We start from the raw sequence: 27830 nt of genomic DNA, 5'->3' as shown, positions 1-27830 counted from the left end.
AATATTAATGTAGGAGTAGGTGGCTCCGTTTAAAATCAGATGGGTCAGATTAATTAACTCAAAAGATTCCCTTTTGAGTTAATGCAGAGGATACGCAATCCTATAAATGTGAGGCACTCGGTTTGAAGAGAAAAGCAACAAATCATTTAAGGGAGGACTGAGGAGGCAAAAAAGTTGCATTGGTTTTGTGCCTTGCATGTGGATTTGGAGCCATTGATCTTATTTTATGTGCATCCTTTTAAGATCTACATCATTTTGCAAAAGTTTGTTTATATAAAAAAGCATTAGGAACTAAAATTGTTGCCTGCACTGTTTCTCCCTCCATTGTTCATTATCAGTTCACAGTAAGCTCAGCAGTCTTCCAATGGGTGAAGAAGTTAAGAAGGTAATGTATCAATGCATATATGTTCCTTAATTATACTAAATTGTTATGTTATACTAAATCTCATTGTTGCATGTCTTTTTTATTGGTGAAGTAACGAGCTTGACGAGCATTCAGAATTTTTATTTATAGTTTAGTTAATAGTTCAGAAGTAGAAAATTAATTTCTTTTTGTTACACAGGAGGAGGAGGCTAAGGAAGAGGATAAAGAAGAAGGGAATAAGGAAGAAGAAGCAAAAGGAGAAGAAGAGAAGGAAGAAGCAAAAGGAGAAGACGAGAAAAAAAGAGGAACCGCCCGCACTGCCGCCTCCAGTCGTGCTACAAGTGGATTTGCATTGTGTTGGCTATGCAAAGAAGATTAAGAGATCCATTCTCAAGTGTGCGCAAAGGTATCTCTCTTTTTCTCTTTGAGGAAGATAAATTAATAAGAAGAAAATTGGTTTTTGGCAAATAAAAAAAGCAAGCATATTCACTCTAAATTAGATTGGTTTAATGTACCTTTTGGATATAGTAATATATTATAATTCCAAACATGATGACATCTTTTTGGACTCCCCAATAAAACTTTAAAAAAAAAAAATGTAACCTTGCCAAATGCGAAGCCTCCCATCCCCATCTCCGCACCATCCCTAGTGACATGATTGGTTATGGATGCAAACTGATATGTGCACACCATAGACCATACAGTCAATGCTCAGATTACATCTTACTGGTTACAATCCCATCAGTTCCATACACCACCGCTAATACCAGACACAATGCTCAGATTATTATAGTAAACCAGTACAAATTCAGTCCAGATAGATACCCAACCAAAACCAAATAAATGTTCCAAGCTACCAACAAATTGAAATTTGGTTGTTTGTATGTAAATTTGAACTTGTGACGATGAAATGATGAGCAGGGGTTGAAGGGGTGGAAGTGGAGATGGGGAAAAATCTAGTGACAGTGAAGGGGATAGTGGACCCACAAGCGCTGTGCAACCACATCCAGAAAAAGATGATGGGGAAAAATTCTCTCCCTTGCTTCCACCACCACCTTCTGAGGGAGAAGCTCAGCCCTTAGTGGTCCTTTCTCAGGTACATTCATTTCTCTCTCTCTCTCTCTCTTTTCTTTTCATAAAAGAAACATCACTAATTCATTAATGCAATCAAATTTATTTAAGCAAATATTACACATGTATATGTATGCACAATTATTTAATGTGCTTAATTTTTTTCAATGCAGAATACCAATGTAAAAAAAATGGGATTTAAGGGACCAGAATAGAAAAGATCATAATAAATGTTCATAAGAAATAACAATAAATTGGTTTGTTTACAACATCAATTAAGTGCTGCAGTGATGTATATGTTTGACTAAAATTCATACTGTGAGACGATTAATTCAAGTTGAATTCTTGCTTTGTAAAAGAAAAAAGGAAAGAAAAGAAAAGAACAAACATTCTATGATGAATTGATGACACGAAATTAAGAGCTACAAGAGGAAGCTCTCTGATGTGTTACCATCTTGGAATGACTGTGTATCCATTAAATTTCCAAAGGTCGATTGTTAGGTAAAACACATCTGGAAGAAAAAGCAACTTTATAAAAAAAAAAACTGTCAACCTTTTCATATATTTAATTTTTTTTTAATAGAGAACTTATTTGTACATGACCTAGAAGAAACTAGAGAAAAGGAGAGAATATTCTTTATAAACTATTATCTCCTTCTTCAATTATTCTTTTCTTATTTTTAAAAATCCAAGGCAAGTTATTATCGCGAAACATCTTCATGAGTTGATCATGTTCGATTCCCATGCCTTTTAATGATTGTTTAAGCTATGTTAACTCGTTTGTGGTGGCCGTCATAGCCCGGTACTTCGTCTTGACACTTGATCTTACTACAACTGTTTGCTTCTTGCTTTTTTTTTTTTTTTCCAATATCGTGAGATTTCCTCCCACGAACAATAGCCGGTTGTAGATCGTCGATCACAATTTTTGACCCAATTTGCATCAGAATAACCTACAATACAATAGAGAGATCATTATTCTTCTAAAGCCAAATACCTCGACCAAGTGAACTTTTGAGATACTTAGGAATTCAGATAATGACCGACTGTCGATTATTTTAAAACTAAACCAAGGTTCTTAAATATTCTAGTTAGTTTTCTCAGCTCTTATATAATTAGGGCTAATATAAATGGTTAGGAGATTAATTTCAAGTAAAAAAAATATAATAATTAAAGAGTTGAAAGAGAAAATAGGAAATTCAGTAATAATTGGAAGGTACCTAAATTATTTAGCCAATTAAGAAAAAGAAAGCAGTTGACTGCATCCCTAATGTAAATTTAACAATTAGCACCAGAAAATAATGAAAAACCTTTCAGAAACAGTAAAAATGTACCACAAAATAAATACAAATTCTATCTCTCTCCTCGCACTCTCTCTCTAAACAAAACTCACTCTCTAAAAATAGGAGACTTATAGAGAGGGGGAGAAAAAGAGGGTGTTGTTATTCCATTTGGAGTAACAACGTATTTGGTTCCCTTTCATCAACATACATACCTAATATAAATTCAAGACCACAAGATAACCTAAAAACTTCTGCAACAAACTCAGCGTACTAAACTCTATTCCAATCAGTGGTATCTGACAAATCGCTATCATTGTTTGATCAAATCCAGGATATCTTTATAATGTGACATATCCATATTGTTGATAAAATCCATGGTCTTCATCAAATCCATGTTCTCGGGCTCAGTAGTTCTCCAATTGCTTGTGCTTGGACCAGGTGCATTTATATTATGGTTATTAGGCTCCAGTACATATGCATCCAGTTCAAACATCTGTACAAGAATACAAAGTGTAATCATTATATTCAGCAGGATGCCCAAAAAGAAAAGAAGATGAAAGCAAATAAATGAAAGCGCACGATAATACTGAATTCTAAGTAATCACAAGTATAACCTATAAGTATTTACCAGATGAAATTGAAGTCAAAATATATGCTAATGTTTGTTGGACATCAAATGTAATATAGATAATTTGTTAACAAGGAAAAGAAAGAATCTTTTTAACCTGCCCATGTTGAGTGTTAGAAAGTGGAAAATGTTGTTCTTGGATTGCATTATATGTGCCTTGATCGGTAATTGGTGGTACAGTAGGTGCATAGCAGAAGGGAAGGTACCGGCCGTTCTCCGTTGGCTCTGTTAAATTTGCATTGAAATTATAAGGGTCCTGCACATTCTGTTCAAACCCCTGTACAAGAATACAAAAGTATAGATCATATATTGAGCAGGATGCCCAAAAAGTACAAGCCTAATCAATTAGATGAAAAGTATCAAAGAATAAAAGTCAATTAAATCACATTGAAATATTGAATTCTTGGTAATCGAAAGAACTAAGAACTAATAACCCATATATATGTTGTTACTGTTGAAAATTAATTCAAAATTATTTTTAGATAATCTCGGCATAGGTTTAGTTTAGTTAGCAGCAGTTTTTAGACGTATGAAAACTGCAATTGTTATTTTAGCCATTGGTTATTTTAAGCATAATTATTTTAGAACTAGTAGGCATAGTGGTTAGTTATTTTTAGCCGGTTGTGTAGTGCTTAATTTAGAGAGTTGTGGGTGTCTATTTTAGGAACATTGTACTGTTATAAATATCGTAGAACTCTATGTAACTGAGTAAGAGAGAAAGGAAATAAAGCATTGTTTCTATTCAGAAAAATATTCTTCTCTCTTTAATCTTTTGCATACTGGCACAAAGCTGCAGTATTATTGAGTTTATCCCAACATTTACGGGATGAAATAAAAAGGCAAATTATATGCTAACATTTTTTGAACATCAAATGAAATATATTGATAAATTTCTAAACAAGTAAATATAAATTATGTCCTTGTATATATATTACCTCGTGATCATCTGATGAGTTGTACAGTTCTTCAAAAGTGCATGACTCAGGAAAATCTGCAAGATTGATTGGGTTTGAACCCTGTTCAGCATTTTTCTCATTGCAGTTGCCATGATGACTACTTTGCTCTCCAAACTCTATACAGTTTCTGTAGGTAATATCATGCAACTTAGTAGTATCCCCTCCATATGAATTTGAATGTAACATCTGCACAAGAAGACAAATGTATAAATCATCGATTCATAGGCAAACCAAAAAAAAAAAAAAAAAAAAAATACAAGGAAGAGAGAATTAAAGAAGAACAGAATGAATTTAAAATAAAAAAAAGTTAACCATGAAACACATTCATAAATTTTTTTTTTCTTTTGACATAATACTAGGTTCAATCACATTTTTTTTACAAAATACTATGTTCATTTAGATTACCTACTTAAACCATGAATTTTTACTTAATAGTATAGTTTGCCCCTGCCACTATTTTGGATCATTGTTCTAAATGAATATACAAACTCTGGTTCATCTTTTTCTGCATTCGATCCTAATATCTGCCTCAAAAGGTAGTTGAGTTCATTGCATTGAACTGCATGGCAAGACATTGATTAATATTGCAAAATGAGTAATGCATGGAAGAAACTGGATTGTGAATATTAAAACATGCTATGAACATGTACATGATTCTACCATTACCTCAACTTTGGCCAGTTCTTGCCTTTGTGTGGATGTACCACCTGCCATTGTGTTCGTGTAAGTGCAACGAGGGCGTTTCCTACTGAAGAATAAATAAACATAAACATGACATTACAGTAAATGATAACATAGGAGTAAAAGTGCATTAGTATGATACAGTAAAATATAAGGTTTAAGACAGGAATAGCTTATAGCTATCATAGTCCCAAATTAAAGTTCATAATTTATGCTTCTTCCATATATTGTTAACTGGTTTTTCAGTTCTGGAGCTGATCAACAATTTTAATTAATGTAATATAATTAACTTTACAATGGATATCAAAAGTGTCAAAAAATATATAACATGAAAATATTTGATGGTTCCAGGATTATTTGTCAGTAACTTTCTGTAATTAGTTATGCATCCAATAATGAGTTTTTTCAGAAAAGTTCTTACATATTGCTCACAGGTGCTTCAGTACTGCACTCTTTTTGGTGCAATTTTTCAGTATTAATCCGATTAAAAACCTGCAAGAGCCGAAATAGATACAAAAAAATTATATGGTGTGGACAAAAGTGTTTGTGTAACTAACCATAAAAAAATATAGTCATAAAATAAAAAATGTATTCTTGTCCCTCATCTGTTGCTTCTGCTCCTGAGCAAACAGCAATTAGAAAGGAGAAAACATATACTTCTGCCCATTTTATTACTGATAATGTGGAACATAGCAAATCAATACACACACACACACACACATCTTTAATGGTAAAAAACAGTTAGAATAATTTCACCTCGGACTTGTTCACAACAACTGCTTGTATATCTAAGTTGATTATTTTTAAAAGTGTGAATCATTTTTTGCATAAAATGTAGATCATGCATACAAAAACTAGTAATGCTTGAGGTTGGTGTTGGAGGATGATGTTGCGGTACATTATTACTGGGGGAGCACAGAACAGAAATATTCTGGGCGGCTGTTTTCATATCTATATCATTAATTGCAGATAGTAGCAAATAACAACCTCAGAGAGTTCCCTAATATTTAAAGGATAGGTAACTTATTGTTTACCTCTTCTATGTCGGCATCTGAATAATGTTTTCTAAGTCCCCGTAGTTGTCTCTGTACAATTTACACAATGACCATTAGGTAACAATAAGTTGAATGAAATTTGTCACTTGTAAAGATCACCAAAAATGAAATAATGCACTGATTAATGAAAACATTCTATGCCGTCCTGACTGACCTCAAGAAATTGCTGATTATTGTACCCTGTAGCATTTTCAAAGTTATCACCTGTTGTACAATTTAAACAGTTAAAAAAAAAAGTAATTGACAATTAATGTAAAAATGGAGAAGGTCTCGTGGTATAGGCTGCCGTTGAGTATCAAACTAATGAATTGGGTGGAAAATATTTTCTTATAACTAGACATGACTGGTTGTTTAGTTCCTTGGTACCTTAGTTATTCTTTTGAAATTGGCATTACTGCTAGTATAACCTCCAAGAAATCATGGATTTAAGCTCTTATTACCATAAATACGAATGGGGAACTCATATGAATTCTCCATTAAATTACGTTAAAAGAGGGCCCTACCTTTGTATTCATTTAGCTGTTGAGACTATCAGATAATAAATGGTAACAAAATATCATTGGGTAAAAGAAGAAGAAAATGCTAATGGTGTAACAAACCACAAGTAGATGAGTTCATTTGAACTTCGTTTTTCTAGATATTCTAGTATTTCTTTTTCAATTCTTAATACTCTAGTGCAATAGTGGATCATAGAGCTTAATTTCTACTTCATTGTCGGTATGAGTACATTTTATTCTATGGAGGAACTAATATTTACCAAGATTCATCAAACATAGAATACATTATGATTTAGTTTTCAAAAAAGAAGGGTTGTAAGAGGGGAGCAACGAGTAGTTGTACATTACATAGAGAGGAGCATCGAGAAAGACGGATAAGATTCTAAAATGTATTAGGGAAGAAATCAAATGTACCTCTGGGAATTTTTTTTGTTAATTAAACGTAAAATAAACATTACCACAAAATTTTATTTTTGCTTCTAGAAATCAAATGTACCTCCATCTTGGACATTGTTCATGATCGTCTCAAGGCTTGCTCTCAGTTTATGGGAGTGCTGTGTTTCCTCTGATGATATTGGGGACTTACACTGAAAAAATGGGAGACTTTTAGCATAACTTGGTGGGAATATATTCTTTACTCTTACTTGACGTTTTTTGTTTCCTTTTCCGTTTGATATCGACTGAGAATCTGAGAATCAATATATATCAATAAAAACAACCAATTCAGTTATGTCACAGTTATTTAATATGGACAATTCGATAACTGACATTTTTTTTAATATCCAACTTAAAATATATTTGATCACGTTTATCCATGTTTTGAATTTTTCATTCAAAACTAACCAAATTGCCAATTTAATTGGCGATTTGAGATTTTTATTTCAAATCGCCAAATAAATTGGCAATTTGGAGCCTATATATATGTGTGGAGGGTTAGCCGAATTTCTCAAAATTCATTCTCACAAATTTCACACTCTCTTCTCACTTTGGCTCTTTTTCTCAGATTCGTCCTCGTCTTTTCAAATTTTCAAGTAAGTCCCTATAATTTTTTTAAAAATTCATTTGTATTGCAAAATAGTTGCAAAAATAGTATAATTTAGTTAGTAATGTACCAAAATTAGTATAATTTAGTTGTACTTAGTGAAAATTAGGTTTAGTTAGTTTTAATTAATTAAATTAGTATAATGTAGAGTAATTAGGTTATGCTTGATTGATTAGTGTAACTAAGTTTTATTTATCATAATTAGCATAATTATGCCTAATTTTGTGCAATGTAGCGTAATTAGCAAATTTTATCATATTTTAGCTTATTTTAGCATATTTAAAGCGCAATTAGAATATGTAAGGATATTTTAATTATCATGATGCTACAATAAAATCTTTATATATCCTAAGGTTGAGTAAATTTTTGTAATCAATATATGACTTTACAATTAAGCAAATCAAATTTAATGAACATATGTAACTAATTTAGCGGACCTAAATGAAAAATTTAATGTGTTACTCTATTTTCATAATTTCTTATTTCAACACTTTCTAAATTTTTAAATCCACAATTTTTTTGGAACTTTACAATTACATATTTTTCCGCTATAATTATTCATATATATTTGTGGTGTATTAGTTTCAAATTACCGGAATACATAGGTTTATTAATATAATTGAAAATCCCTGTCGCTATATATATTTTGAAACACACATTATTTGAAGTTAGATAAATCTCCATGTTTTGGAAAATTGGGATGTTAAAAACTTATTCTTAGTACTCTTTATAAGTGATTGCACAGCTCATGTACACCACTCCTAAATGAAGAAAGCGATCATCTCCTTCAAGGTCAAGGATCTGTTTGAAATTAAGGATGAAAGTCAATGGAAAATGAAAATGGAGAAGGGACGAAAAGTGAAAATATGGTTAGGTCTGATCATTTATTTAAACAAAGAATTTTAGAGGTGGTCACCGTTCAGTCGGAAACCCTTATTAGATTACCCTCCCTGTTAGAAACATCGAGAATGAAAACCTTTCTTGCACCAGTCAGGATTCCCTCCCCTTCTCCTTTCCTTTCCCCTTCCCCTTCTCATTTCCCCTCACCTCCCCTCCGATTCCCACCCCACAAACACACATTTCCCAGAGGAATATTTGCTGTACTATTAAAGTACTGTGCTCCAAATTTTATTATTCTCAACAACCAAATCTAGACAACAAATCAAAAATGGTTTTCAAGCTCTTACATCACCTCATCCCAAAGATGCCTCACAACAATTACTGCTCTTGGCTCATGGAAGTAGGCTATTGTCTTCTCTTCTTTGTATCAGTAATTGCAATATTTGTGTCAGATGCCGATTTTGCTCAAGTAGCATCTCTAACTGCCACCAATATGTTGATACTTACTTTGTTTCGGTGCCTCGGTGCGTTTGGTCAGGCAGCACCACCATCGCCTGTTGCCAAGTTTGCTGTGTGGTTTTTCTCCACATCAATCATGGCGGTTTTAACTTGGTCGATGACTATGGAAGCGCACCTCCTCGCAAAAACTATCTTTTGGGTTTTTGTAGTAGTCACATCTATCGGCACGCATTACATATTATTTTGGCACCAACCAAATGAATGCAACATTCCCCCTTTTAATCTTTGTTTTTGTTTTTTTCTTATTTTTGTTTTCTTTAATTCTTTGGCATTCACCTACAATAAATATGAAACAAACATCCTGACAGACCGAATTAATTCTGTAATCTTTGAGTTTGCTTCATGGCTAGCTTCTCTTCTCCTTCTTTGGTGCATCGCAGCCATGGAAATTGCACCACACAACTCAGTAATCAGAGAGTGGATGAAATTCGGTGCATGGGCGTTTGCCACAATGCTCGCTGCCATGGTTATTTCTAAGGCAGCCGAGATTTTTCCATGGCCGATGAAATATGTTGCTTGGGTCATGGTTGTAGCAAGCTCCTTTAGTAGTTTCTACTCTTTCTTTTTCCTGCATGAAACCTATTTAGTTAGTATGCCGCGTGTATCTTCTGTATAGATGTAGCAAAGAGAAGGCAAATGCAATACCCTGGAAGATATAGCATTAATATAATTGTTTATGTCATATCACTCCTTTTTTTTTTTTTTTGCTTGTTTTCCTCTTTGTTTAATTAAAAAAAAAAAGATGTGAATATTATGATGGTAGAAGTGGCACCGGGTACTGGTTTTTCTGTTTTTTCTTTGGGTTGATTGAGGTTGCTCATAGTGGAAGCAGCTAGGTTGGAATTCAAACAATCCACTCGGCAATGTTTGTAAGTACTTTGATTTTAGTTTATAGCACAGGTTTTTTGATAAGTATTCTTGACTTACATTATTCTTGAATTTATATATATATATATATATATATATATATATATGAGTAAAGCTAGGGTGTGACATGCTCACCATGCAAGAAAGTTTGGTGAGCATAACTCCAAAAGTATATTGGATCGACATTAAATGCCAAATCCAAACCGTTGAAATCCATGTACTTCATGAGTAATGCATATACATGCAAAATTTTGAAAGTTTCGAGTTTATTTGCTACACGGTCAAGTGGTCAAAGAAATGAACATTTTATCATAAGTTATTTTATATATTCAATTTTTATTATTCCTTTGACCACTTGACCGTATAGCAAATAAACTCGAAACTTTCAAAATTTTGCATGTATATGCATCACTCATGAAGTACATGGATTCCAACGGTTTGGATTCGGCATTTGACGTTGATCCGATATACTTTTGAAGTTATGCTCACCAAACTTTCTTGGTGAGCATGTCACACCCTAGCTTTACTCTATATATATATATATATATATATATATATATATATATATATATTTATGATGATATTCATACTAGTAACAGATTCATTTCCCTATGTTCACAGTTTGATTCTTCAAGGAAGCTCAAAACCCGCGCTACAGTACCTGTATTGTACTCACAGGAGGCCCATCAAAAATTAAATGTGGAATGATAACTTCTTGTGGAGATAGCAAAAACTTCACAATTGAATTTTTTTCTAAAGTATTAGTACCTATGCACAAAAATATTTATACCTATGTACGAAAGTATTTATAACTAAGAGTTCAACAATTATTTATTGTGCGGGTACTATAGCGCGAAGATAACAGTATCCGCAGGACCACCAAAAATTAAATACAGAAAGATAACTTCTTGCGGGAACTGCAAACACTTCACAATTTGATTTTTTTTTTCTGAAGTATTAATACCTATGCAATTTTCTCTTTCAAATGAGATACATGATGACGTACTTTCAGGCTCGTCCTCACGCAAGTATTTATACGTCACCATACAAGTATTTATACCTATATTTGCAAGTATTTTTTATATATAACACTGAAAGTATTAATATCTAAGCTAGTATTGAAAATATTTATACTTATGCATTGAAGTATTTATACATATGAGGTCAGCTATTTTTATTAGAGTAAGACTGATGCGGTGATGATTGGAGAAGTCGAAAAGGGATGATCATAACAAGTTACGCATCAAAGTATTAATATCTTATTTTTTAAGTGTTAATATCTTATCTTCTAGTATTTATATCTACAAATGTATAAACATCTAAGTTTATTTAGATATGACATTAAAAGTATTAATATTTAAAAATTGAAATTATTTATACCTATACTTGCAAGTATTTTTTACATATAACACTGAAAGTATTTATACTTATGCACTAAAGTATTTATACTTATGAGGTCAACTATTTTTGTTAGAGTAAGGCTGACGTGGTGATGATTGGGGAAGTCGAAAAGGATGATCATAACAAGTTACGCATCAAAGTATTAATATCTTATTTTTTAAGTGTTAATATCTTATCTTCTAAGTATTTATATCTACGAATGTATAAATATATAAGTTTATTTTAGATATGACACTGAAAGTATTAATATTTAAAAATTGAAAGTATTTATACCTATGCACTGAAGTATTTATTTATATGAGGTCAACTATTTTTTTTAGAGACAGGTTGATGCGGGGACGAGTGCACATATGAAAGGGGAACCATATAATTAGTGGGGACTATAGAGAAAGGGTGATTGTGTGATTTTAGAATAATAATTAGTTGAGACTATATAATATCGTTTTAGAATAATAATTAGGGAAGACCATATAATTAGTGGGGATTATAATACATCGTTCTTCTAAGTGCAAGTACAGTGCAAATACTATACCACGGGTACTGAAATAATTATTCATTCTTCAATGTACACATATTTGCAGCCTGTTAACTTTTGAATCATAAGTTCAAACTTCTAATTTTGGTTTCCAAGGGAAAATGGTTAATTTGTATACTTCTAATGTATGTAGAAGCATATATCTAAATGTCACAGTATATACGTTATAAGTATAAAAATTAATCATATGTCCCTGGAAGCCAATCAATTAGAAGACTAACATTTTTCCAAAATAGGCTACATATTTTTTTTAATAAAGAGTAAAATGAGTTTCAATAGAAAAGAAAATAAAATGGATGAATTTGTGAATTTTTTTTTAATTTGGAAGGATAAATATGATATTATGAACTTAATCATAATGATCTTGTCATCTTTTGACCCAAATTGCTATTCGGGCCTAGTACCGAATAGGAATTTCTTACCGTTACCCTTAGAGTAATTATATAAAATAAAATTATATTATAATATTTAAGTAATAATTACTGATATTAAAATTTATTTGCGTAATATTTCATATGAAATTGTTTGAAAAATAATTAGTTATTTATCTACTTTTGTTATTTAGTATATGTATTTTGCTAAAGAAAAATGTTAATCATATGACCTTTATTTACATGTTTTATTATTTAGTTGATAATTGAATTTGTCGGAAGATATATTCATGTTTTTAAATTCTCTTGCTTTATAAAAAAACAATTTAGTTGGAATTGATTGTATATTTGTTTTTTTTATTAGTATTTTGATTACATATGTGTGAAAAAAATGAGTTTTGATGTTTTATTACAATATATAATAAAATAAATTATTATATTATTCGTTATTCATCCCTTATTGTTTTGTTACTCAATAGATAGTGGAATAAGAACAATTCTTAATGAGAAAAAGTAGAGTATAGATAAAATCAATTCTTAAATGATATATACGGGTATGAAAATGTTTTCACCTGACCTGTTTCATATCAATTGACAACTCAAAGGCTGGATTCCAATTGACGAAAATCGTTCTTCAAATTCTATTAGCTGACTTGACTAGAATATACGATGTAGACAACAACAATTTGTCATTCAATGTGCTCAACAATACGATGCTTTCTGTACGTTATCATTTTAGATATTTGAGTCGGAAATTATTAATAACAACTTCATTTTTAATAAAATTAACTAATTTAAATTTAGTTTTTTTGTTAAAAGTACATGAGATGTTTATTGATATGGTTAATTTGCTTTAGGGAATAATTATGTATCAATTTTTATATAATTTTAATGTCATTTAATATTATGTTTAATGTCATTAAATATATATGAGAAAGTTATATATATCAAGGTTCTAAATAGAGATTATCTCGTCATTGCGGAGAAGTTAAAAAAAAAAGTTATAGCGAATAGCGTAGTTATAGTGAAAGCTATCACACATATTATTTTTTTTTCTTTTAAAAAATTATATTATATATTTCTACTAATTATTAACATTATCAACATTAGGGGAATTGGAGTAACAACCAAATGACAACTAATCTAAGTCATATACTTGTTTTCAATCATGCAAATAAGAAAAAAAAATCTACAAGGTAACATTCTTTAATAGTTCATACTTCATAGTATTACAAATTACATTAGACAAGGGGCAATTAATTTTATAAGTAAAACGAAGTCAGTACCTATTGATTCTTTTACAAATTATAATAATTGAAATTAACTTTCAATTGAAAAGATAGGCAATGATATTACAAGTGAGTACTAACAAAGAGCAAAGCAAAAAATAATAATTAATATTTGAATATTTTTTGATATGGAAAGAGTGACTAAATCACAAATAGGATCAGAAGCACAGAGTTCGATTTAGCATATCTAGCATAGCGGATCATGTAGCATCACAAATAAGAACAAAAGCATAGAAACCCATGTAAGTTGCAAACAAAAAAAATGCCATATAGCATAGCGGTCTGCAATACAGTGTAGTGGTCGTAGTTGAATTAAAGCACCTTTATTCCATAATTTAGCTTTTATGGTCAGAAAATGTTTGTGTAGCTATAATGGAACTAGTAGCTATCTAGAATACTAATATATACTCATCAAAACTTCATAATTTAGATATTTATCCATTAAAATTTTCGAGTTTTCTGCACCTCTAGCCGCATCAAATTCTCCGCAACAATTAAACATTATTAGAGATATTAAACATTATTAGAGATATGAGGAACTTTTATATGTCAAATGTAACATAAATGTTATCACAAAATTTATTCTTTGCTTCTAACTAGCTAGATATGAAATGCATGTACCTCCATCAGTCCATCTTAGATGTTGTTATGATGATGGGAAACGTAAAGCTAATGGGAAAATAGGGAACACTTCTATAAAAGATCTCCCTGGTCTAATCTGTGGACTGTGGACCGTGGACAGCTCGGGAAGGATTCTTTTCTCGTTCCTTTTTGTTTGTTTGACATCATCTGATCCCCAGCTTTATTCTTTGGAGATACTTCTACACTTAATTAATGGTTTTTTAGTCGGTTTTGTGGGATAAAGGTAATGGTTTCTTAGTCGGTTTTGTGGGATAAAGGTATTTCCATCGTACGTTCGCGGGTCGGTGTCACGATAAGATTTCACATGCAAGGCTGTTTTTTTTAAGTAACACCCAATTATTTAACATAAGATACTTACATGATACCTCTTTTGGATTTTCAACATGCGAACCTTTCACACACAATATAATATTTTTATCATCGGACCAAAGACGACTGATTCATACCAAATGTATTTTAAGTTGGCCCACAAGCTTGACGAACCTTTCAAAGACTAAAAAAAAATATATATGACAGGTTAATTTACGATCCTATTATTTAGTTTATTAGTTTCTATCTTAGAAATTAATTTATATTAATTATAATTCATCCCTTTCTAGCTAGTCGCGTATAACAACTGTTTGAAACAATTAACTTTTTCATTGATGTTCTATTTCTTTTTCTCTTTATTATTTCTAATTTTTCAGAATGAACATATATACCTACGAAAGACCGTCAGATTCTTAAATTTTCAAAGCTAATAATATCACTTACTGAATTTGCTGACTTGACTACATGATTGATTTAAAAGTTGGAAAATATAATTAAGTGTTTTAAAGTAACGTCAGCACATGTTTTAATAATAAGGATATTAAATAATTTAGTGATTTGATCTCTAATTTTTAATAGAAAAAAATTAAATGAAGATAATTGAGGAAGGATTTTTTGTTTTGTTTTTCTAGCTGAATCAATCCAGTCCAAACCAAATCGTGCAATCTATTCTGAGTCTTATTCGAACTACGTCCAAGAAGCCAATACCTCTTTGTTCTTTCACTCAAAATAATTCAGAATAGGTCCCATGTCCATCGGACCTATTTTGATTCGATGGACTCAATCACCGTCCGATCTGCATTAAGATGTGTGCACTCTGCTTTAAAATATGTACATGTTTGCTTCAGTTTTTGTGAACATAGATCTTATTGAAGATTGAACGGACGTTGTTGGAGCTCCTTGGATTCAAAAATAAATTCGATATCCGTTAGACCTACTCCGTTCTCATGAAAAAAAAAACCTCAAATAAAAAACTTTTTTTCACCCCTTAACTATGATCATTAAATACCAGAAAAACACAAGCACACACCATAACTCAATTTTCATCACGATTGTTGATCATATATTGGGGATCATATTTATCGGGAAGGTTTCCAATCTGGTAACTTCTTTTGTATTTACTCTTAATTTTCTTGTCAACGGATACTAGAATTACAATATAGAGAAACTAAAAAAGAGAGAATCTATTACTATTAAATATTTGTTTTCCATATCTGTTGGATATGATATTTTTTGTCTACATAAAATATTAAAAAAAAGAAAAAAAAATAGAAAGAGTACATGTGATCCTTCATTAATAAAAAGACCGGTAGATAAGAAACTTATTCAAAAAAGTCAATATTAGAATCGGTGGAGGATTCATTACATTCTTTTTTCTTATGTTAAAATTTATTATAATGGATTTTGTGATGGAGATTTTTGAAACCTTGTGATGGAGATTTTTGAAACCTTAACTACCTTACCAAACTACTCAACTTTCTCTTCAAATCCTAGCTATGTAACTCTTCCCATCCATGTGGGCTCGATCGCTATTCTCTTCCCTACGGTGGTCGGCTCTATTCCAATATTCCCTGCTCCTCTCTCTTCTAATGTTTCCTCTCTCCCTAATCACCTATCCTCCCAACCATCTTACAATCCTACCCCCTTTGTAAAACGTTTTAGCAACGTCCATTACATCCCTCTCTACAATTTGTCCTGCAATGGGGTGGATTTCAATGGAGGTCGGTTCATGGATTCTTATCAAGCTCCAGGTCCAGGAATACAGGCCAGGCAGTTAAGGAATGCCTATGATTTCAAGGCTGATTTTGTTCCCAAAACAGTGGAGTCAGAATATCTAAAGCAGGGCACCTCAGTTTCATTTCCAAATATGGTCCCTGATTTGCAAAAAGGAAAAATAGGGGATAAGGGCTCTGTCCACACAGGGATATCTTCTTCGATAAATCATTGCAACCTTCCTGAGAATGATTCAAAACGTGTTTTGCTGGACACTGATTTTGAGGCGGATCCTGGTCATAATTCTGATGGGGAAACCTATACCCCGAATTGCTGCAGCAAATCTCTCTTAGGATCAGAGCTGGTCAGATATTTCCATATTCCACAAAAACAACGCAAAAATCTTGCTTCCAACTTTATACCCACAAATTCCGATTCTTCCATTTTAGGACCTCATCCCTCTACTCTGACTTCTCATCCTCATTTCACAAAAAACAAACATTGGCCATCTACTAACCGAAAAATAACCACTAAAAAACCATCCAGAAAATCCTCTTCACAATCTGATATGTCTCTACTCACAGAAGACGATGAGGCTTTTATACAACAATTCATAGGACTCAGTACTACTGACCGCGACTGTGCGGCAGTTGTAGTGCCAAGGAAGGCGACTACAAGCACGAATTGGGATTTGTGCCTCTTGGCCCGGATTATTACGGACAGGTTGGTTCTTGACGGTCCTTTTACCAAAGCAATGCTTAATGCATGGGGAGCTGATCCGGCAACCACAGTGCGACAGGTTATAAAAAACTGTTACTTGTTTGAGTTTACTAGAATTGAGGATCTTCATATGGCCCACCTTGGAGGTGTGTGGACCTATAGAGGGGATCTAGTAGCACTCAGGCAGGTCTCTTCTGACTCAGATCTTAATCCAGCGGTTGTTGATCAAGCGGCGGTATGGGTTATGTTTCTGAATTTACCTGTTAATGCTTTTAAAAACGAGGGCCTTCTCATTATTGCAGAGAAAGTTGGGACGCCGATATCGGATCCGGTAAAGGGGTTTGTGAATGGGAGAAGGTTTGTCAAAGTTAAGGTGCTCAGTCCGGTAGGAGAGTCGGTAAAAGATTCTATCAAGGTAACTCACCCGTCTCTTGGAATACTTGAGGTCTATTGCTCTTACGAGAAGGTCTCTCGGATTTGTGTGTTCTGTGGAAAAATTGGGCACGAAATGGCGGGGTGCCAAGATCATGCGAGACTCGCTTTATTGCTTAAAAAGCCGGGTCAAGCCGATAGGTTCAAGGGGTCAGATATTTTAGCACCAAAGAGAGGGGCATGGCTGGTTAATCCAGCTCTAGCCCCCGGGTACTGTGTGACCAGAAACTCAGCTTCTTCTAATTCGATCCCTAAAAAAGGAGCTATTAAGGCTGGTTTTAAGAGGTCCTTTGAAAGGTCAGTAAATGAGGAGCTTTCAGATTTTTCTGAAAAGGACATGAATTTGGATGAACAGCTAGCAAGCCTTGGTGAAGGGCATATGGTTCTGCATAAAGAGGATGAGGTTCGGGTCTTCGCTAAAAGGCCAAAGTCGGCGGGGCATAACACGCCGGCACCCCCTCCATGAGTATCTTGTCGTGGAACTGTCAGGGTAGCGGAGGCATGACAGTATCCACGTTAAGCCGATACCTTCGTTGCACAAATGCTCAGGTTGCTTTTATTTCAGAGACTAGATGTGGTTTGGCAGTGGCATCTGAAAGAATTAAAAACTTGGCTTTGTGCAATTCGATTGTGGTTCCTTCCGTTGGTAAAGCGGGCGGATTATGGTTACTTTGGAGTGATGGTTATAGAATTATTGCTAGAGAGGCTGATCAGAACCTAATAGTGGCTGAAGTGACTGAAGTTGGCACTAATAGGGAATGGCTTGTTATAGCAGTGTATGGAGATCCGGGTCGGACTGGGAACCCGGGTATTTGGAGTCGTATTGATTCGTATCTAGAAAATCATGGTAAACCAATTTGCGTTATTGGAGATTTCAATGCAATCAAAGATTCACTGGAGAAATGGGGAGGGAATGAGCTTTTGAGTTCACAGAACAGAGTTTTTCGTACTTGGGTTCATGGGGCGGGTCTTATTGACCTCGGGCATCACGGCCCCGCCTACACTTGGTCGAATAAACAACCGGGGACTGCTAATGTTGCTGAACGGTTAGATAGAGCTCTTGCTAATCTTACATGGACCATGGCTTTTCCGCACACAGCGGTGTTTCATTTGCCTCGATTCAATAGTGATCACTCGCCAATTCTCATGAGGCCAAAACCAAATGCTACTAAAGCCCGAAGGCTTTTCAAATGTGAAAATTGGTGGCTCTTAAAGGATGATTTTAAGGAAGTCTGTCACAAAGCGGTGCAAGGGCAGGGGCGGGGATGGAGTGAAGTTGCTACTGGCTTTAAGAAAGAGGTTAAAAGATGGGTTAGAAAGCAGATGTCTCCTCAAATTTTGCTGAAACAGATAGAAGGGGAAATGCTCTCTCTCAACTCGCAACCACCTGCTGATTACTCAAAAGAAAAGGAGGCCGAAGTGCAGCGGCAACACGAGAAATGTCTGCTCATGAATGAGAGATATTGGCACCAAAGATCGAGGGTTAATTGGGCTTTGTTTGGGGACCAAAACACTAAGTTTTTCCACGCTTCAGCTATGATTAGAAGTAGAAGGAATGAGATAAAAGCCCTCATGTCAGAGTCAGGGAGTTGGCTGACTAGTGAGAAGGAGATTAGAAATTGTTTTGTTCAACACTTTAAAGCAATTTTTAAATCGAATGCATCTGCTACTGTGCATGAGGTTTTTGCTCCAGAATTTATGGCTTCGCTGCCTAAAATTCCAGATTTTGTTCAGGAGCATCTTTGCTCAATCCCAACAGAGGAAGAGTTGTTTTCAGTTTTGAAATCTCTTGGACCGCATAAAGCGCCCGGTCCCGATGGTTTCAATGCTAAAATGATTCAAGATAATTGGGAGGTTTTCGGCCCAGTTGTGATACAAGAAGCTACTGATTTTTTCAGAAATGGAGTCATGCCGAGTTCCATTGCAAGATCTAGCCTTGTCCTTATACCGAAAACCCAAGATGCAAACAGAGTCGGTCATTTTCGTCCGATTTCGGTATGTAATGTGATTTATAAGTTGATCTCTAAAACTATTGCAGCAAGGATTAAACCCTACATTTCTTCGTGTATCTCCCCTGCCCAATCGGCTTTTGTGCCGGGTAGAGACATATCAGAAAATGTGATCCTATTGCGAGAAGTGCTGCATTCTTTTAAGCTTAAGAACTATGTGAACAAGGAATTTTGTTTGAAAGTGGATTTGTCAAAGGCATTTGATCGTATGGATTGGAATTTTCTTGCCTCCATCTTGCCGTTCTATGGTTTTCCCCCAAGATTAGTTCAATGGATTATGGCATGTGTCAAATCTGCACAATGTTCGGTGATCATAAACGGCACGGGGGATGGTTATCTCAAGCCAGAATGTGGTTTGCGGCAGGGTTGCGCTCTTTCTCCGTACCTCTTTATCCTAGGTATGGATATCCTTTCTAGACAACTCCAATATCTAACCGACTGTGGTGTTTTGAAGGGGGTTAAACTTGCACCAAGTGCTGTGCCGATTACCAACTGCATATATGCTGACGATCTACTATTATTTGGTTCAGCCACAACCTTTGAAGCTGAAACTCTGATGCAAACGCTTCAGATTTTCTCAGATCTGTCAGGTCAACGTGTAGGTCCAGAAAAAAGCTCAGTATGGTATAGTAAGGCCACAACTGAAGAGGAAAGGGTTGCCATCTCAAGTGTTCTAGGCGTGCCTAACAGTGACAAATCACCTCTCTACCTTGGAGCTCCAATCTCAACCACAAAGGGATCGTATGATTTTCTTATTGAAAAAGTAAGCTCTAAATTACAAATGTGGAAAGGTCATCTTCTCTCCCAAGCGGGACGACTAGTCATGATTAAATCTGTAGTGCAATCATTACCTATTTATTACATGGCAACTGGGAAAATTCCAGCTGGGGTTCTTTAAGAGTTAACAAGTTTAATGAGGAGGTTTTTTTGGGGCGCTATGGACAGAGAAAGATTTCTCTCATATGTGGCTTGGGACAAACTGTCTGAACCACTGGATGCAGGAGGTTTGGCAATAAGGAATTTGGCACGAGTAAACGAGGCAATGCTTATGAAGTCACTATGGAAACTGGCAGCTGGTTCTGAGGCGTTGTGGGTTAAAATTGTTCATGCAAAATACATGCCACGATCAGATATTTGGACTAATAAAAGGGGGAGTAGATGCACTGTCTTTTGGAAGGGTATTATGTCTCTTAGACCTCTCTTGTTGCCGTGGTTGTGCTGGAAGTTGGGGAATGGGCATAAGTGTAAGGCTTTTGCTCAACCGTGGGCTCCAGGTATCATGCAATTCGCTCCGCAAAATGCCCAGCAAAGGGGCATCACAGTCAGAGAGTTAAAAATTCAAGAGGAAGACACATGGGATGGTGAAAAACTCATGCAACTGTTTGGCCTACATGGATGTATGATTGTTATGTCCTCTGTTAGTCCCCCGGTCTCCCAAGATCAAGAGGATCGGCTCATCTTCTCTCCAGCCTCAAATGGGATGTTCTCGGTTAAAAAGGCATATCTCAAGTTGTCTGAATTACAAAACCAGAATTTGAGTGGGGTTCGGTCTCCTCAATTACAGAAGGAAGCTTGGCGAATTATTTGGAGAAAAGGCTCGATAGTTCCTCGGCTTAGACTTTTTCTGTGGAAACTAGTCCATAATGCTCTGCCCCTAGGTGCGGTTTTGAAGGCTCGTACCTCCAAGGGTGATTCTATTTGTGCGGTCTGTGGAGAGGAGAATGAAGATGCAGCCCATATGGTTTTTTTGTGTTCTTTTGCAAGGAGTTGTTGGTTTGCGGGTCCTTTATCAGTTAGAACCGACTTCCTGACAGGTAACATTCACCATTCCCTTGTGGATATTGCCAATAACTGCTCTGATGATCAGTGGACCCTGTTTGTAAACTTCATCTGGGCCATATGGCGGTGTAGGAATGATAAAGCTTATAGTGGAAAGCTGCCGAGTTTCGATGGTTTCAGTTCTTATCTTCGTAAGATTAATGCTGAAACTGTGATTGCTAAATCAGCAAGAAGTCGTGGTAGTAGGGTCTCAGGCTTGGTACAAAGTTTTACTCAGGGAGGAGCTGACCCATCTCAATTGTCTCAGGTTCTAGACCAACACTATTGCTATGTGGATGGTTCCTGGGTCAATGAATGGAGGGGCGGTTTGGGGTTTGTTCTCACTTTTGGCGACTCACTGGTGGCCTACAAATCAGCAGGAGCAATGACATCTTGTCCCTTACAGGCAGAGGCCTTAGCTTTAAAGGATGGGATGTGTTATGCTTTATCTTGTAACATCACCTCTTGTGTTTTTCTCACAGATTGTCAATCATTATCTGATACGGTCTCTCAGTTTCATCCACCAATGGATACTGACTGGAGGGCTCTTGATGATATCATGCAAATCTGGGAGATGATGAAGACTAACCAAGGTTTTGTATGCAGACATATTGGCAGAGAAGAGAATGGCATAGCAGATGGCTTAGCAAAATTGGGGTCTAGGGAAGGTTATGCATGGAAATACATGGGGTTTACGTATCCAATTTTGCCTAGGTGTTAATTTCTGTTTTTATGTGTTTTGGTTATACATGAAACCAATGCTCAGCTTGTAACCTTTTGCCTACGGGCGTGATCAATGCAAAAAAAAAAAAAAAAAAGAATCGGTGGAGGATTCTAACCCAATTCTATTTTTTTCTTCTAATTTTCTCTATTTAAATTTAAAACTTCTAAAAAATAGATAGTCTAATTACTATGATATCTAAATTTCAAGATATTTTATCTATTTTATTAAAAAAGTTTTAAATTTTAATAGAGAAAATTAGAAGAAAAAAATAGAACTAGGTTAGGATCGGTGTCTCCAACACCGATATGAGCGGATCTAGGATTTTCGTCAGGGGGAGCAAAAATAATATCGAATGGGGTTAAATAGCTAATTGGATTTAAACTTATAAACTAATTGAATACTCGATAGAAAATAATGCTTTGATTTATACTTTCCAATTCTCTGACTTTTAATTTCTAATGTTTTTATACTTATAATTACCAATCATAATTAAAAAAAAAGTATTAATTTTAACCCTAAATTTAACCTAAATTACAAATCAAACATTCAGAGAGAAGCAAAGTCAGATAGAGACCAATCGATAAATCTCCACTAAAACTCAAAATTAAAAAAAACAGTTGTCCTCTCTTGATACAATGTGGATTCCTCAGCAAGCGCTAAGCATTGAATTTGGTTGGACCAACATGGCTTCCACTATACTTTGTTGTTTTCTTTCTTATATCACTTAATTTAATCAAATTTTAAACACTTGTTGGGTTTCTCTCCTCTCCATTAGAACAGTAAAATGGAGAAAGCATTTCGTGATTTAATTTCCAAGGTTTTTTTATGTAAAAGATCGTAGATTTGAAACTCAAATAGAGGTCCTTTATAGATAATTAAATAAAAGTTAGGAAATTAGACATCTACCTTTCTATCTCAAAAAACAAAAAATATATGATTTATTATTTGTTTTCCTGTAATATTACGTAAGTTAACAGAGCCTTTTATTTTTTTTAAAGATCAAACCACAACTATTTAATATCTGCACATAAGAAATCTTTTATTAGAAATTTTAACATGTTACATGCCATATGAAAGGCATTAAGTTTACCACTAGATCAAAGTTTAGTTCTAAAAAATTAACATTGTCAGCACAATATATAATGTTTAGGTCCAGTCGGATGTCCATATTTTTGTGTATTTTATTGATAATTCGTGAGACTAAATTTATGTTCCGTACTCAGTTTGATTCTTAGATTTTGATATCGGAAATAAATCATCAAACCACATATTAACCTTCAACATTATGCATTTTTTATGAAATATTGAAATTTATGGTGCAACTAAAATATTTTTTTTTTGCCCCGAACCTAGCAAATAGCAATTAATGCATGATTTACTTATATATTTTGTTAAAACAAATTCTCAAATTACTATTTATATAAGAATGCAAAGCTATTTCCAATTCTTAAATATTCTTTTGTTTAAAACACAAACAACTCACATATATATTAATGTAAAAATCACTTTATGAAAATATATATGATGAATAATAAATCTTTTCTGTAGAGATAGGCATGAGGTGGGTTTTTCTAATATTGGGAATTGAGTGGCCCATGTAAAACTACAATAGAACTGAGAACATTGTATTTTTTTTATTTCAATTACTTAATAAATGGCTTACGTAAGCAAAAATCGCAGTGCGTAGTAATAAAGAATGGAGTTACTTTATCTCGGGCAGGATGGGCAGACCAAAAAAAGTGATTATAATTGAAGAAATAATGTAGGAAGCTGCTTTTCGCAGCAGAGTCGGATCCCTCAAAACCCACCCATGTGACCAATGACTTTTTCACATACACCCTCAAAAGTATTCCTTTTTTTTTCTTTATAGTCTAAAAAGTAAACGTTTACAAAATGCCCTTTAAAGAAAGTTTAGGATCCCGGTATGATACTTACGTCTGATTTCCAACAATCCTTATTACCTTCTCCCTCCATATATTTATACTTAATTTTGTGTCGATACATTAGACTAGTGATGATTAAATAATCTATAGCATTGTCCAAAACGGTCCTTTGTATTTCCTTATTGTAACCTTTCTACAAGCCTGAAATTAATTCCAAGTTATGATCAAAATATCAGTTTTTTTTTTAAAATACATCGTGGCATTTATTTACATAAAATATGATACGCCACTTGATTATATATTATCAATAAATTCATAGACTGTGGAGTATTTCTAAAAAGAAACATTTTAATTTGATATATGTTTAAATTTGACTTTGTATTCTTAATAAAATAGTATTTAGCAAATCCTCATAAAAAAAAATCTCATATTCCATTTGTATAAAAAGTATAGGATCTAAAGATAGAATTATTTAAATAGTCTGAAACTGAGCCGAAATTTTTATTAATACCCAAAATAATATGAAATTACCGGATCTACCCACTTTTTTGGTGGAATTCGAAAATTGCCCCTTCCGGTGACTAAATAACCGGACTAAGATGACCTTTCCTGTAATTTAGTCACCGGATCCAAGAAAAATATCCGGTTACTAAATAACCGGAAAGTGGCCCTATGTTTGTTGGCTTAGTAACCGTTTTTTTTTGTATTGAAATATTAGAAATGTTGAATATATTTCTTTGAAAATAGATGTAATACAATATAATTTGATTTATTAGAAAGACTACAATAAATAATCCGGATCAACATTTTTTCAGGCCGAATTCACTCCTGTTAGAAAAATTAATATATTTCTTTATGTATTATTGGAAAAAAAATAAAAATACTTAAATTCTGAGTTATTAATCCTGGTTCAAAAGTCAGTTCTAAGTAAATATAGAAAATATTGCCATCCTTCTAGTACATTTATTTCTAAAAAGTTATATCTATTTTTGAAAAAAAAACTTTAAGTTATTTAATGATTGATATTAAAGTTAGTCTGATTATTTAGTCACCGGAAGGGGCAATTTTCGAATTCCACCGAAAAAGTAGATAGATCTGGTAATTTCACATTATTTTTGGATATTAATAAAAATTTCGGGCACCTGAGCATAATATATAGAATTTAAAGTTTACTGAGTGCGATCTGCACTTTGGTAAAATACAAGCATCAAGCATGCTAATACGGAGAGAACAGATCCATTTCAAATTTAAATGGAGAGGATATAACCTTCCTACGGCTCCTCGATAAATGGTAAATGACAAATCCTACGGCTCCTCGATAAATGTGAGGTACTCTGCCACAGCTTTGCTCTTCCTCTACTCAATTAATCCTCTTTTGAAGAGGAAAGCAACAAATCATTTAAGGGATGACTGAGGAGGCAAAAAAGTTGCATTGGTTTTGTGCCTTGCATGTGGATTTGGAGCCATTGATCTTATTTTATGTGCATCCTTTTAAGATCTACATCATTTTGCAAAAGTTTGTTTATATAAAAAAGCATTAGGAGCTAAAATTGTTGCCTTCTCTGTTTCTCCCCCCCATTGTTGCTTTCTCTGTTTCTCCCCCCATTGTTCAATGGGTGAAGAAGTTAAGAAGGTAATGAATCAATGCATATATGTCCCTTAATTATACTAAATTGTTATGTTGTACTAAATCTAATTGTTGCATATCTTTTTTATTGGTGAAGTAACGAGCTTGATGAGCATTCAGAATTTTTATTTATAGTTTAGTTAATAGTTCAGAAATAGAAAATTAATTTCTTTTTGTTACACAGGAGGAGGAGGAGGCTAAGGAAGAGGTTAAAGAAGAAGGGAAGAAGGAAGAAGAAGCAAAAGGAGAAGAAGAGAAGAAGAGAAGAAGGAAGAAGCGAAAGGAGAGGAGAAAAAAAGAGGAACCGCCCGCACCGCCGCCTCCAGTCGTGCCACAAGTGGATTTGCATTGTGTTGGGTGTGCAAAGAAGATTCAGAGATCCATTCTCAAGTGTGCACAAAGGTATCTCTCTTTTTCTCTTTGAGGAAGACAAATTAATAAGAAGAAAATTGGTTTTTGGCAAAGAAAAAAAACAAGCATATTCACTCTAAATTAGATTGGTTTAATGTACCTTTTGCATATAGTAATATATTATAATTCCAAACATGATGACATCTTTTTGGACTCCCTAATAAAACTTGGAAGAAGAAAATGTAACCTTGCCAAATGCGAAGCCTCCCATCCCCATCTCCACACCATCACTCGTGACATGATTGGTGATGGATGCAAACTGATATGTGCACACCATAGACCATACAGTGTGGTCACAACCAGACAAGGAATCAATATCAAATTACATCTTACTGGTTACAATCCCATCAGTTCCACACACCACCGCGAATACCAGACACAATGCTCATATTGTTATAGTAAACCAGTACAAATTCAGTCCGGACAGATGCCCAACCAAAACCAAATAAATGTTCCAAGCTACCAACAAATTAAAATTTGGTTGTTTGTATGTAAATTTGAACTTGTGACGATGAAATGATGAGCAGGGGTTGAAGGGGTGGAAGTGGAGATGGGGAAAAATCTAGTGACAGTGAAGGGGATAGTGGACCCACAAGCACTGTGCAACCGCATCCAGAAAAAGATGATGAGAAAAGCCACTATTATCTCTCCCTTGCTTCCACCACCTCCTCCTGAGGGAGAAGCTCAGCTTCTAGTGGTCCTTTCTCAGGTACATTCATGTCTCTCTCTCTGTCTCTCTCTCTCTCTCTCTTTTCTTTTCATAAAAGAAACATCACTAATTCATTAATGCAATCAAATTTTGTCAACTCTGCCATTTCATCGACAAATTTATTTAAGCAAATATTACACATGTATATGTAAGCACAATTATTTAATGTGCTTAATTTTTTTCAATGCAGAATACCAATGTAAAAAAAAATGGGATTTAAGGGACCAGAATAGAAAAGATCATAATAAATGTTCATAAGAAATAACAATAAATTGGTTTGTTTACAACATCAATTAAGTGCTCCAGTGATGTATATGTTTGACTAAAATTCATACTGTGAGACGATTAATGTAAGTTGAATTCTTGCTTTGTAAAAGAAAAAAGGAAAGAAAAGAAAAGAACAAACATTCTATGATGAGTTGATGACACGAAAGAGCTACAAGAGGAAGCTCTCTGATGTGTTACCATCTTGGAATGACTGTGTATCCATTAAATTTCCAAAGGCTGATTGTTAGGTAAAACACATCTGGAAGAAAAAGCAACTTTATAAAAAAAAAAAAAAACTATCAACCTTTTCATATATTTAATTTTTTTTTAATAGAGAACTTATTTGTACATGACCTAGAAGAAACAAGAGAAAAAGAGAGAATATTCTTTATAAACTATTATCTCCTTCTTCAATTATTCTTTTCTTATTTTTAAAAACCCAAGGCGCAAGTTATTATCGCGAAACATCTTCATGAGTTGATCATGTTCGATTCCGATGCCTTTTAATGATTGTTTAAGCTATGTTAACTCATTTGCGGTGGCCGTCATAGCCCAGTACTTCGTCTTGACACTTGATCTTACTACAACTGTTTGTTTCTTGCTTTTTTTCTTTTTTCCGATATCGTGAGATTTCGTCCAACGAACAATAGCCGGTTGTAGATCATCGATCACAATTTTTGACCCAATTTGGATCAGAATGACCTACAATACAATAGAGAGATCATTATTCTTCTAAAGCCAAATACCTCGACCCGGTGAACTTTTGAGATACTTAGGAATTCAGATAATGACCGACTGTCGATTATTTTAAAACTAAACCAAGGTTCTGAAATATTCTAGTTAGTTTTCTCAGCTCTTATAGAATTAGGGCTAATATAAATGGTTAGGAGATTAATTTCAAGTAAAAAAAATATAATAATTAAAGAGTTGAAAGAGAAAATAGGAAATTCAGTAATAATTGGAAGGTACCTAAATTATTCAGCCAATTAAATTATTCAGTAATAATTAAACAGTATCAATGTACCACAAAATAAATACAAATTCTATCTCTCTCCTCTCACTCTCTCTCTAAAAATAGGAGAGTTATAGAGAGGGGGAGAAAAAGAGGGTGCTGTTATTCCATTCGGAGTAACAACGTATTTGGTTCCCTTTCATCAACATACACACCTA

General features: G+C 34.0%; 1 protein-coding gene across 1 annotated transcript; it reads left to right on the top strand.

Annotated features, from left to right (window-relative positions):
• The first annotated feature begins 121 nt into the window (after positions 1 to 121).
• LOC144545497 (uncharacterized) lies at positions 122 to 26908 on the top strand. The gene is made up of 4 exons (XM_078294066.1): positions 122 to 385; positions 25461 to 25665; positions 26209 to 26393; positions 26771 to 26908. The coding sequence occupies exons 1-4, from the start codon at positions 365 to 367 to the stop codon at positions 26906 to 26908; spliced, it is 549 nt and encodes a 182-aa protein (XP_078150192.1). The 5' UTR covers positions 122 to 364.
• The last annotated feature ends 922 nt before the right edge of the window (positions 26909 to 27830 follow it).

Source organism: Carex rostrata, chromosome 28 (genome assembly GCF_964058835.1).
Source record: "Carex rostrata chromosome 28, lpCarRost1.2, whole genome shotgun sequence".
Classification (NCBI taxonomy): Eukaryota; Viridiplantae; Streptophyta; class Magnoliopsida; order Poales; family Cyperaceae; genus Carex; species Carex rostrata.
This window is presented reverse-complemented; position numbering and strand designations above follow the sequence as displayed.